The sequence below is a fragment of the Marmota monax genome, unplaced genomic scaffold (genome assembly GCF_021218885.2).
Source record: "Marmota monax isolate L192 unplaced genomic scaffold, Marmota_monax_Labrador192_F-V1.1 WCK01_AAM20220418_F8-fsc00254, whole genome shotgun sequence".
Lineage (NCBI taxonomy): Eukaryota > Metazoa > Chordata > Mammalia > Rodentia > Sciuridae > Marmota > Marmota monax.
In genome coordinates, this window is record NW_026694584.1 from 486,891 (window position 1) to 499,929 (window position 13,039).

Consider the following 13,039-nt stretch of genomic DNA (forward strand, 5'->3'; position numbering starts at 1 on the left):
TCCTGGTGGCTCGTGGATTTAGGTCCACGCGGAGTGGAAAGCACAGCGACGCTCCCCCCGCCCCCCCGCACGTCCCTTTCTTCCACCCGTCTGTCCCCGAGTGCCCGGCCACCGGCTTTGCTGCGGGAATTCCTCTCCGGGCCCCGCGTGCTGCAGCGACCCCGTGACGCAGACGGGTTCTTTGCAGCACGTGGACGTGGCGGCCGTCTAGGTTCCCTCCACCGCGGGGCATAGCCAGAGAAGTTGTTTCCTCCCACCCTAGCGGGCCGGTCGGTCCCCCAGCGCACGTCCGCTCCTAGCACGAGGTGCTGCGGCCGCGGGGACCAAGGGGACCCGACCCGGAGGTGCGCGGGGCTGAGCGCGGGACCGGGCCACACGCCGAGGAGGCCGCGGCGAAGTCTGCACACACCTCCCTCACGGCGCAGACCCAAAGCTGCCACGGGCCACAGCGGCGTCGGCGAACTCTACTCCCCAGCGGCCCGGGAAGACACATCTCCCGGCGGCCCCGTTCCTTCCCCACCCCGGCCACCGCACCTCCCGTCGGCCCCCGCGCGACTGGACGGCGCCGGCGCGCTGAGGCCCGCCCACGCGGGGCATGCTGGGAGTCGTAGTGCGCGGCGCTGCCCGACCACGTTCTCCTGCGTCAGGCGTTTCCACTGGCAGTCATGTGCCACCATCGCAGGTCCTCTAGGTTCAAACTCCAAGCTCGACGTGACGGAGGACCGTGCCTTTGCAGTGCGCGGCGCCCCGCTGAGCCCCGCCCCGTCCCCTGTCACGCCCGTTCCCTTGACAGCGGGCGCCGGGAGCGGCAGGCGGGAGTGCGCAAGCGCAGCAGCCCGTGCCGCGCAGCACCGGGCTGGCTCGGGGGCGGGGCGCGCCTCCGCCAGGGCGCGCACGTAGGCACGCAGGGGCTGTCACGTGGGGCGCCGAGGATCGCAGTGCGCGTGGCCGCGGCGGCTGGTGTGGGGTTGAGTCAGTTGTGAGACCGGAGCTGCGGACCTAGCGCCGGCCACCGGAGCCGCGACAGGGCGACAGGCGTCGAGGCCCAGGCGCCCGGAGCTGGCCCCGTCCTAGCGCGGCCGAGCGGCGCCGTCGTCCCGCCCAGCAGCACACCGCCGCCGCGGGCGCGCCCCCGCTCTGCGCTGCCTCCGATGGCGTCCGCCTCCGGGTCCATGGCGAAGCACGAGCAGATCCTGGTCCTCGACCCGCCCACAGACCTCAAATTCAAAGGTGGGCTGCGGGCCGCGGGCTGACGGGCGGCGGCGGGCCTGGGCGGCCTTGCGGGCCGCGCCGCGCCCGGCTCCCCCTCCGCGGCGCCGGCCCGCCCTGGCCGCGGCCGCGCCCTCCCCGCGGCCCTGCCTCCTGTGGCCCCGCGCGGCGAGGCCCGGCCAGGCGCGGCGGAGCGGGCGGAGGCGCCGCCGCCATCTTGCCGCGCGTCCCGGGCCGAGGCGGCGGCGGCCGGGCGTGGGCGGCGGGCGCGAGCGCCGGGCGGTGCAGTGCGGGCCGTGCGGGCCCCGCCGGCGGGGTGGGGCGGCGCCGTGCGGAGGGCGTAGGGCCGGCGCTCGCCCCCGCCCGGCCCCGGCGCCGGGTCCGGAGCCGCTCTCCCGGAGCGCGACGAGGTGTCGCTAGCCGTGCCGCCCAGCGGGGAGGGAGCGGAGTGCCCGTGACCTTCGTGGAATCCGGGCCGCTCGCGCCGCGCGGTGGAGGGGACTTGGGGGACTCCGGGGAGTGGCTTTGTTCCTCACGTGTCGAGGGCGCTAGTGGAGCCCGAGGGCAGTTAGCTAGCCCTGGCCTGCTGCGGTCGACGCCGGCTGGGAAGACAGCGGAGGGTTCAGCTCGGGAACGAGGCGGAGATGGGTTTTGCGAGGTGCCAAGCATTTCCAGGGGTACATGGAAAATCAATTACCACTGGATTGCGTCCAAATAATTACAACTGGGTTGTTAACACAGGAACATTTTTAAGTAGTTTTAGGAATTAAAAAACGAACTTTGGTTCTGGCATTCTCAGAATGACATTCACGTTGCGGGCTCTGAGTGGGAGCCAGCGAACTGCTTGTGAGCCGAGGGTTTAGTTTTAACTCGGCTCTTAATATTCCGAGGTGCGGTGAGTGCACTTAGTTGCAGCAGACTTGTGTTCGTTGGGTGATTTTGCGTAGTTTTATCTGGGGCAGAGATCTGAAAGGTCTTGAGATGACTTTCATTAAAGCAGCCCTTACCTTAAGCATAAAGAATTTAATGTGAACCTCTATGATGTGTTTTTCGAGTGTAGTTTGCTTTTATGTTTTGACAGGCTTCGTTTACAGAGGAACTTTTTCCGACCAGTAGCCATGAATGTGTGGTCATTAGGAATCTCTCAGAAGCCTCTAAATCTAAAGCTAGTTTTAGGCCAGGAAATGCCTACTACAGTTTCAAGGATTCTCTAGCGAAGTTGTAATGTTGTCATAGGGAGTAAGTAGTGCAGAAGCAAGTTTAAAAAGGCACCCAAACCCACCCTGCACGGTAACTTTCAGGGGTGAGGTAAGTTTAAGAAAAAAAACATAAAACATTACATGGTCTTATCCCTATGTGTCATTCTCTTTGGGTATTGAAAAATCATAGCTAGGACTCCAGAAGAGGTTGTTCTGTGTGACCATTCTGAGTTATAAAGAACTCCAAGACTGGTGAGAGGGACAGAAGAGAGACAGATGACAGGCGTTCACAAGCATGTCGGAGGAACCCAGCCCTATTTCCCTGGTTAAGGAGGTCTTCAAGGAAGATTCTTTTCAGCTGCTGGGGAAGGTGGGCAAGGGAGTGGTTGAGTAAGCACTGAAGGGAGAATGCCAAGCCCATCCTTGAAAGTCCAGGAGTCTGTGCTTCTGTTTAAAGGTGGGGGGATGGGGAGGATGGAGGGGGAAGAAAGAGAAGGGTGAAATAGTTGACATTTGGTGCCAGCTGATTTTTAATGTCACTCTTGTAGTTAAAGGTAAATAGTTGGGATGGAAACCTTTGTTTTTCAACAGCTCAGCAATAAGTGGGGAGACTTGGAATCTACAGTGTTTGTGCTCAGTTTAATGATGGTGTAATAAAATTATTTAACTGACTTGAGTCAACCTACAACTTTTTAGTTTAAGTGAAGGTCTGTTACAAGATAGTTTTGCAAAATCCAGTGGTCATCTTCTAGTAGGTTTATTTTAATTGTTTTGATTCTACATTTGACTAAGATAATTTCTCCAGGAGTGTCTCATTTAATCATTCTGAAATTGGGTGGTTTTTTCTTTTATGTGCATTATATGATCATCTTGAGATGAGTTTTCAGCACCTTGTACAATTTTGGAGAAGTTGGTAATAGGAAGTTTTCTGCATACCTCAGTATTTTGAAAAAATTATATTGTTTTTTATGTAATCAGTAATATGCAGAAGTGCTTTAACCATGGCAGCGAATTCTGAAGTAGATCTTTGGCCATGTTAGTAAAAAGACCAAGATATTTATCTGTTTTTCTTTAAATTGTGTGATTAAACCCTGGCAGGAATTTGATTTGGAATTTAGATTTGAAATTTGGTATTTTATGTGGAACTAATTTTTTTGTTTAAATTTTTTACCTCATAATGTTTCTTCCTTTGTGTTAGGCAGCATTTATTTTTCTGTTAGCAGTTAAGGAGGAAAATTTGAAGAAAGTTTAGAAAATGCTAAAACAAATTCCAGATATGTTCTTCCTCTTAATTATCAGGGAGAGTAGGAAAATAGAACAAAATCATTGTGATGAAATGGCCCATAACAATACAAAGCAAGAATAGAGCTGTCAGAGGGATCAGGGACCTGTACACTTGGAGTAAGAAGTAGCACAGCGAGGAGAAGAATACTCTACTGAACAGTTAGCATACTTTCAGGTGGTTCTAGAAGACCCTTCCATTTCATATTGGCTACACCAAACCTTTGGGGTGACCCCCCCCCACCACCACTTCCTTAAAACATAAAGTGTCATCTTATTATTCCAAGTGTCTCTATTGTCAAGTATCTCTGTTGTCCACAGGATAAAATTTTTCGTATGATTCTTAAGCTGCCCCCTCTGGAACACCTGTCCATCTGCAGCTATCCATATTTACATCCACAGTTTCTTGCCCTGATACAGAAACACCTCTTATCTCTAAGATTCTTGGTTCCTTTTTTTTTTAAAGCTGGTTAAGGTAAAATCCCTTGTGATTCATATTTAGACTGTGTTCCATCAGATATTTTCCCTCATGTTTTCAGCCACTGGCCTCTTCCTTTTAACACATAAGTACACCAAAGTCTTTCATTTTGAGAATAAGCAAATAAAGTATTTCCTTGACCTGCAACTCCTAGTCTGTGCCCTTCCTGGTTTTTTGTTTCTTTTGCATTCAGACACATAGTCCACATTCAGTGTCTCTCTGGCTCCTCACCTCTCTTCACTCCTCAGTCAACTGTAGTCATGTCTGTCGTGATAATTATTGATTGCCAACTGCATTGATCATTTACAATTTTTTTTTCTCCCTTGACCTTTCTTTGGCAGTTAATATTACCTATGATTTTTTTAAACCCAATTCTTGACTTCTACAACATTGCCTTCTAATTTTCTTCTTTGCTCTTTTTTTTAAAAAAATCTTATTATGTCCTTTTTCTTAAATGCTGTTTTAGACTCTAGCTTGATTTCATCTTTATCTCATTCTGAGTTCTCCTTATTTTGAGGTTTTCTCTTCTGTACATTCTGATATACACCCAAATTTGTATTTTAATTCAGACTTTAGTCAAGAGTGCATACTCTTAACAACTTATTGACCATTTGAATTTGAATATTCCTTAGATGCTCATAATCAACATTTAGTACTTTCCCCCACTGCTTAAGCCTACTCTTTTTTGTGTGTATTTATTTTTCCACTACCCCCATATTTGTATATTTTTAATTTTTATTTTTTAGTGACACAATTACTCATACAGGAGACATTTTGACTTTGCACACCTAATAATTAAAATGTTTCTGCCTTGACCCTGTCCCCTTTAATGTATCTCTGCTTCTAAATTGATTTTTAAATTCATTCAATCATGAATCTAATTAATTAGTTAATATAATTGCATTAAATTTGAGTGCTATATGCCAGATAAGTATTTGAATTATAGTTGTGAGCTAAACACAATCCTTGTTTTCATGGGGTGATTCTAAGGGAGAGATGTATAATAAACCAATATTGAGATGAATGAAATGTAGCTATGAAGATGTGGTGCTTTGAGAATTTAAGACAGGGGACTTGGATCTGGTCTGGGAAAGCTGTCCCAGTTGAACTGAGAGTGCAGGAACAAGCAGAAGTTACCTAGAGGAAGAAGAAAGGAGAATGCATGTGCAAAGACCCTGTGGTGGGAAGGAACCTGGGAGTTTGAAGACTGAAAGAGGTCAGTGTGGTATTCCATTTGTTAATGACCAAAATGAGCTAAATGTGGAGAATCATTTTTATCTCAAGCCACTGATGGATTCTTTTTTTTAAGTTTTAATATTTTTAGTTATAGTGGACACAACACTTTTATTTATTTGTTTTTATGTGGTGCTGAGACTCAAATCAGTGCCTCACACGTGCTTTTCAAGTGCTGTACCACTGAGCCCAGCCCATTGATGGATTCGTAAGTGTACCATGTGGTATGGGAGGTGCAGTAACAGCAGAGGAACTCCAGTAACATCAGATCCGTGGTTGTATTTTGCAATGCAAGTCAAAATTAAACGTGAGAAAGAAAGAGCAGGCAGCAGCTGCAGTCCTGGCCAGAGGTGCCACAGGACTGAGGAGTGGTGATGGGAAATTCAGAGGTCACCACAGTGAAATTTGGGGTCTTTTAGACATGGGCCTATAGAAGGGCTGAAGTCATGGGATGCTCTTCTGGGATTTCTACTTCCATACCTGGTGGTGCTGTCCCAGCGAAGAAACTGGAGTCTGGATGAAGGTCAGTTGTGTTTCCTTTAGGAGCATGTGGGAGGGGGTAGGGGGAAGATCAAGGTCTCATTAGGTGAGATTCATGTGTTTAGGTCCTTTCAGGATATTCTGAGAAGGTACCCAGTAGGCCTGTGGTTATAGGGTATGTTAACTCAAAAGTGACATCTGAACTTTGGGGGCGATTTCCTTATTTCAGATGATTATCTCATCTTTTCTTCTTGGTCCTTTTCTCTGCAGTCATTTCTTTAGATTGACTTCCACACCACTGCAAGAACTACTCTCTGAAAAAGTAAAGCCTGATGTTGTTGCTCAATAGGTTAAAGAACAAGTATTTCCCTTTATGTACTTGGGAAAGTCCAAGATCCCTGCCTACCCCTCTAACCTTAGGGACTACTTTCTCTTCTGCCCTAACTGGCTGTATGAAACCATTTTCCCAAACACTTCAGGCTGATGCGAGATGTTTGCAAGAGCTCTTGCACTTTACCTTGGAATAATGGCCTGCCTCTTATTTGTCAGGCAGTCTGCAGTTCAAGACTCACTTTTGTGATGTTCCCCAGGTTCAAGATGGTCACTGTCTTTTTCACGCCACTGCTGAAGCTTGTGCTTACTACAACAATGGTACTTTTCACATTTCACATTAATGGTACTTTTTAGTATTTATGCTTACATAATTTTCTCTCCCAGATTATGCTGTGAGGATATACCCATTTCTATTTATCTTTGTATCCATGGTAACAAGATCTGGCATCATAAATAATCGCCCAGCAAATGCTTATTGGATTTATAAAACTTAGATGATTTCACCTATAATTCCCATTTTTAAAAATCTTGGATTTTTTTTTCCCTCAGGTTTTTCATCTTCCTGTTGCAAACAGTTGTGTTTTTTAAAATTTTGTTGTTCCAGAAAGTAGTTACTGGAGTATTTTATAAAGAGTTGACTAACCTCATAGGTAGATGGTTTCAATTTTGTACTTTTTGTAGGTGATTTTTTGCGTGTTCTGGCATTCACTGTGTACAAAAAGAAAATGGCATTTTTCTATGAAGTGGAAAAATAGAAATGTCTTCCACTACCTCCATCAGTGGTTTTATATCAGTGGTTTTTACTTTCTGTGGCTTCAGTTTCTTCTGACCAACTTGGGTCCCAAAAAATTAAATGGAAAATTCGAGAAATAAATAATTCACAAAAGTTTAAATTTCATGCGATTTTGAGTAACGAGACGAAGTCTTGTGCTGTCCTGTTCTGCTACCTGGGACCTGACCAGTCCCTTTGGGTGGCAGCATCTCCATACTGGATGTGGTGTCTACCTGTTAAGTCACTGGGGAGCTGTTTCCTTATCAGGGTGTGGCTATTGCAGTGCTTGTGTTCCAATAACCATTATTTTGCTTAATAATGGCCCTAAGGAACCAGAGTGTGGGGTCCAGGCAGTTCAGATGCTGAAGAGAGTTCATAAAGTGTTCCTTTAAGTGAAAGGTGACAACTTTTGACTTGATGACAGAGAAATAAAATCATATGGTGAGGTTGCTAAGATCTACCATAAGAAAAAAATCATGTCTATGAAAATTTAAAGAAGGAAAAATAAATTGTGCTGGTTTTGCTGTAATACCACAAAGTATGAAACTGTGTGATAATTGCTTAATTAAGATGGAAAAAAGCATTAATTACAAGGTTTGGTACTTTTCTCATTTCAGGTAATCCCTGTGGGTCTTGGGACATATTCCCCAAGGATGGTGGGGATCTACTACATACAAGAATGGGGAAAACTTGATTTTAAATTTTTCAAAATTTAGTGTTTTCTGATTATTAGTGTTGGTAATATCATTGTTTATTTACTGTACCAGTTCTCCTCTTTTAAAAATTCAATTTTACTGTATATATTCAAGGTATATAACGTGATGCTAATGGGATACATAAAGATGGTAAAATAGTTACTTTAGTGAAACAAATTAATATATCCCTTCATTTCACACAGTTTGTTCTTTCTCTCATTTTATTTTGTGGGAAGAGCCACTTAAATCTACCCATTTAGCTGCAATCCTAAGTACAGAAAATTTTTATGTTGGTGTTGGTCATGTTGCGCATTAGATCTAGACTGGTTCTGATACTTGGTACCCTCTGACTTTCATCTCTCCATTTCCTCTCCCTGTAAGTTTCCCTGAAGGCTTTTTTAATGGGGCAGTGCTGATGTGTGGAAACAGTCTCTTAGCAGACATTTTTTAACATTTTCTCATAGGGTAGGTATTCCCCGTTTCTTTCTCTTGCCTTTGCATCTTTTTTATTTTTATTTTTATTTTTTTGTACCAGGGATTGAACCCAGGGGCACTTAACCCCTGAGTCACATCCCCAGCCCTTTTTTATGTTTTCTTTAGAGAGACAGGGTCACTCTTGAGTTGCTTAGCGCCTCACCATTGCTGAGGCTGGCTTTGAACTACGGAGCCTTTGTATTTTACCTAAACTACTCAATGAAGTCTTAGTTGCTTTTCAGAGGTAAGAGAGTCTTGCTTTCTTTGAAGCATGAAAACATTCATAAAAATACTATTATTTGCAAATGCTTGTTCACTGGGTTTATTAGAACTGAAATATGACTGATTACTCAGTTAAAAATTTAAATTTGCTTAGTATGGTAGGGCATGCCTGTAATCCCAGCTAATCCTAGCATCTCCAGAGGAGGCTGAGGCAGGAGGATTGGGAGTTCAAAGCCAGTCTCAGCAAAAGCAAGGCGCTTAAGCAACTCACTGAGACCCTGTCTCTAAATAAAGTATAAAATAGGGCTGGGCATGTGGCTCAGTGGTTGAGTGCCCCTGAGTTCAATCCCTGGTACCAAAAATAAGAAAAAATTTATAAAAACTTTTTATAAAAATGTACAAACCTATCTGCCTTACCTTAATATAAATTTAATCATTAACTTTTTATCATACTTATTTGTGTTTGTGTTTGTATAATAAAACAAATCTTGTCCTTTTGAGTTTGCATTTTCTGACAACAAAAAATGGGAAATTTTCTTTGTGTAATCATGTTACTGTTATCATCTGAAGCCAGCACTGATTTTTTTTTTTTTTTTCTTTTGGTACTGGGAATTGAACTCAGGGTTGCTTTACCATTGAGCTACATCCCCAGTCCTTTTTATTTTGTTTTTTTGAGACAGGGTCTTGCTAAGTTGCCCAGGTTGGCCTTGAATTTATGATCCTTCTGCCTCAGCCTCCCAAGCTGTTGGAATTGTGGGCCTGCACTAACTCTTTAACAGCATCTGTTTAATAGGTTTGTTGATTTTTTTTTTTTTTTTTAATATTTATTTTTTAGTTTTGGGCGGACACAACATCTTTGTTTGTATGTGGTGCTGAGGATCGAACCTGGGCCGCACGCATGCCAGGCGAGCGCGCTACCGCTTGAGCCACATCCCCAGCCCGATTTTTTTTTTTTTTTTTTTTTATGCTGTTGTTTCTGTTTTTCGGTGTGCATTGCATTTGGTTGTTATGTGTCTAAATCTTAGGCAGTGACTTCCGCCACCTTTTTTAAATCATGCCATTGATTTGTTGAAAAGACCCCGTCAGTTGTCCAGCAGAGAGTCTCAAATTCTGGATATATCTTACATGATTTTTTCATAAGTTTTGAGGTAGATTCAAGGGCTGGATTAGATTCAGGTTTCAATATTTTGTGGTAAAAGTGCTTCGCAAGTGGTATTGCTTCATGTTTATACTTCTGGTAATCCGATGATCAGTGGTGACACCCTTATCTCCTGTTGGAAAGCTGCATAAATATGAGCCGTTTTTTTATAAGGAGAAAAAAGGTCAGAAAGCAAAGAGTGTTAGTTAGCAGTCTTTAGCCCAACTTCAGGATTAGGGTGTCTTGTTTTCATCCATTTTCCTTTTCTGTGTTTTAAGACAGTTTCTACAGAGAATTTGTAGCTCTTTTTATAATATAATAAACAAGATAATTGATTTACTCAGTTTGATAGCTTTGAGAGATTGAAACAAAGGTTTTGTTATATATTCTTTTCATTAACAAGTATTATGTAGTCTGAAATCTTTTGTAATAAAGGTCTGTAAAGGTAAATAAGAAACAAATCTAATGTTTACAGCTACCTGTGTAAGTTGTTAGACTCTTAATAGTCACTTGTCAAACCCTAACAACAACAAAAAGTAAAGCCGGGAGGCTGTGAAGGAGGGGCCTTGTGCTCGTGCTGGAAATTGCCAGAACCACAGTCTTGCACACAGGCCACTTGAGAGGATGTCTGCCCAGCAGCTGCCTATATGGCCTTGAACTGCTACCATCTTGTTATCAAGCCTGGTAGCCAAGGGTTATTGTTTAAAGATAATTTATGACGCTCCTTATTTTGCCTTTAAAACTTGGTGCTTGTCTCAGCCCCCTTGAATACACACATTGTTTATTTTGGCCAGACTGTTCCCATTGCAATGCTACTTACAAATGTATTTATTAATCTTTGGAGAATCTGTTTTTGAAATTGACACATCCAATTACAATTCACAAATCAAATCTAGATAAAAGTAAGTTTTATTAATAAATACTTAAAACAGTTAAGTCACAGTTACATAAATGTGTCTTTTGCCTCTTATCCTTGCTATCAGTTGGTGGTCCTGTGAGGGAATCTTAGTAGATGGATTTGGGGATATGTACTTCTCTCAGAATGGCTCCTGCCCATGATTATATTAAAGAGCCAGGTAGGTCTGTTTATAAAGAGTGTCAATTGCTTCAGTGAGCAGCTTGTTCTGCATTATTTTTATAAACTGAAGTATGTGTCAGAATTATAAAGTTGAACATTTTTCAGAAATCATTAAGTCCAGTCTTGTTGAGTAGTTTTTTTTTTTAATTAGAAGAACAAAATCATGTGTAAGGGATTATAAAAAAAAGTCGACTCTATTCACAGATTCTACATCTGCTATTCAACCAACTGCTTGAAAATATTTATAAAATAATATGTGTATATTGAACAAATAGACTTTTTTGTTGTCAATTTTCCTTAATAGTATAACAACTATTAACATGGCATTTATATTGTATTTGGTGTTGTTAAGTAGACGTACTTAAAGAATAGGGGAAGCTGTGCATAGGTTAATGCTTGACCATCTTGTCTCTGAGCAAGTCCCCCATGTGGACACAAGGAAAGGGACACGAAGCATGGCACGAGCTGACTGTGACATTATGGCGCCTTATCTTTAAATACAGCTATCAGCAGGTGGTGGGAGGCTATAGACTTTGAGACAGTGGCCAGTTTGAGCCACTCCAAGCAGAAGCATCCTGTTGAGAGAGGCAGAAAAAGGGCAAAGATATCTGTGGTCCCAGGAATTCCCTTCTCTTGAACGCAGCTTCTTCCTGTGAGGTCACTGAGCTTCATTTGTGCCAATGAAATTGTTTTTATCTTTATACAGTTTTCTTCTTCACAATAAAAACATATCTTTGTTAAATAATATTGGACTTCATAATTTCTGAAAGTACATTTAACTTTATGATTGTGTAACATTTCACTTTATAAAAATAATTTAGACCAATGTCTTAATAAAGTAAACCTACTTTTAGACATTATTTTTGATGACATGAATCATTAGTATACTGTAGTGTGCTTAGTTGCTCTTCTCTGGCATTTGGGATGTTTCTTATAACTTGACCTGTGAATGTTTGATAAATTCAGGTTTAAAGGGAGGAAAAGTTCAGTTAACATGCATTTTTTCTTTTTTAAGGATGTGATTAGATTGAATTATTAAGAAAAATATGGATGTTAGAAACAGAATTGCTATTATGAGAGAGGGTTTTAAGAGAATCAGCTCATAATATAATTAGGCAAGTTGCTCATGGCCTTTGATTTGACAGCCTTTAATTTTGTAGCTCTGTATTTTCCATGTGTGTGGATTGTGCATATATGAATATGTGCATATATACTTTTAGTACTCTGTAATCTGACATGGAATGGAGTGACTGCCATACGTTAAGGTATACAGTATATATAAGTTTTATAGTGTGTTTCCTACTTGCTTTGTTTTCTCTGTGAAGAAAATTTTACTTATTCCTTTATAAAACCTATAGGGAAGAGACATCTGTTGGTCTTATTTTTCTAAGCCTCATGTTTCCACTGCCAAAATCCTGAGTAACACAAACTTTGGAAGATCTGCTCTTTTGAATCTTTGGAAGTTTTCCCTTAGGACTTTACAGATTAAAAACTTTATGAGCAAATGAAGTTAATAAGCACACAGGCTTAAAAGTCCCTTCTGATTATAAAACCATGCTTAATATGGAAAGTTGAATAGATAAAGCAAATAAAAATTACCTAGTTGTACCACCTAGAACTTAGAAATAACTACTGTTTACATTTTGATAAATTTCTTTTGTTTGCTGGGCATAAATGTACTGTGAGCATTTTTCTCAGTTATAAATATTTGCCTCTAACAACAGCTTTAGATTATAAATTGATAAAAATGTGTTTTTCACATTCTCTCAAAATATCCATTTCCTTCTGTTTGCTTATACCCTCCTATCTAGATCATAAAAATTAAACTTTTATTGTGGACCACCTGTTTTTATTTTAGTTGAGGTAGTCAAGTTGCATACACACATTGAATGTTCAGTCTTTGACACAAGCATTGTTATTTTTCAAAAATTTTATGTATGCATACATATTCTTTTTCATTTAGAAAGTTAAAGAATAGGACAGTTTTGTTAATCCCAAAGTGAAAGGGTTATAGACTGGGCCAGAGAGGTTAAGTGATTTGCCCAAGATCAGTCACCTGGTTAATGGTTTTAGAATTTAAAAATACTGCATTATACTTTTTTTAAAAAAAGTCATAGGGCCTCGATAACAGAAGCTAGCTTCTCTCTCTCTCTCTCCAAATTTTCCAAAGAAATGAAGAGAATATAGTTAATTTGGTTTAAGTATTTTTATTTTAACGTGAAGGTGATGGAAGCATATTTAAGTATTTGTCCAGACAATATTATCCTGTGTGGAAGTGGTATGAAAGGAACAAAGGACCTGGCCCCTGCCTAAGTAGCTGCTTCTGAACTACAATTTTAGGTCTGTAGAGTGGAAAACTTTTTTTTTTTCCTCAAATGACCACTTCTATAGTAAATGGATTTTGGAGATTTTTTTTTCATGATAAATTCTGAAGCTGCTGATTGGTT

General features: G+C 42.3%; 1 protein-coding gene across 5 annotated transcripts in view; it reads left to right on the forward strand.

Annotated features, from left to right (window-relative positions):
- Positions 1 to 919: 919 nt before the first annotated feature.
- The window catches only part of Vapa (VAMP associated protein A), a 37,686-nt gene continuing 25,566 nt past the window's right edge, over positions 920 to 13,039 (forward strand). For 2 of the 5 annotated variants that reach the window (XM_046421408.2, XM_046421410.2), the window contains exons 1-2: positions 5,903 to 5,923; positions 6,471 to 6,531. In XM_046421408.2, the coding sequence (XP_046277364.1) occupies positions 5,918 to 5,923; positions 6,471 to 6,531 (67 nt within the window). In that variant the 5' untranslated portion in view covers positions 5,903 to 5,917. Of the gene's footprint in view, positions 1,231 to 2,903; positions 5,384 to 5,902; positions 5,924 to 6,470; positions 6,532 to 13,039 lie in introns of those variants that run through there. The other 3 variants (XM_046421409.2, XM_046421411.2, XM_058571845.1) reach the window with 3 other exon arrangements.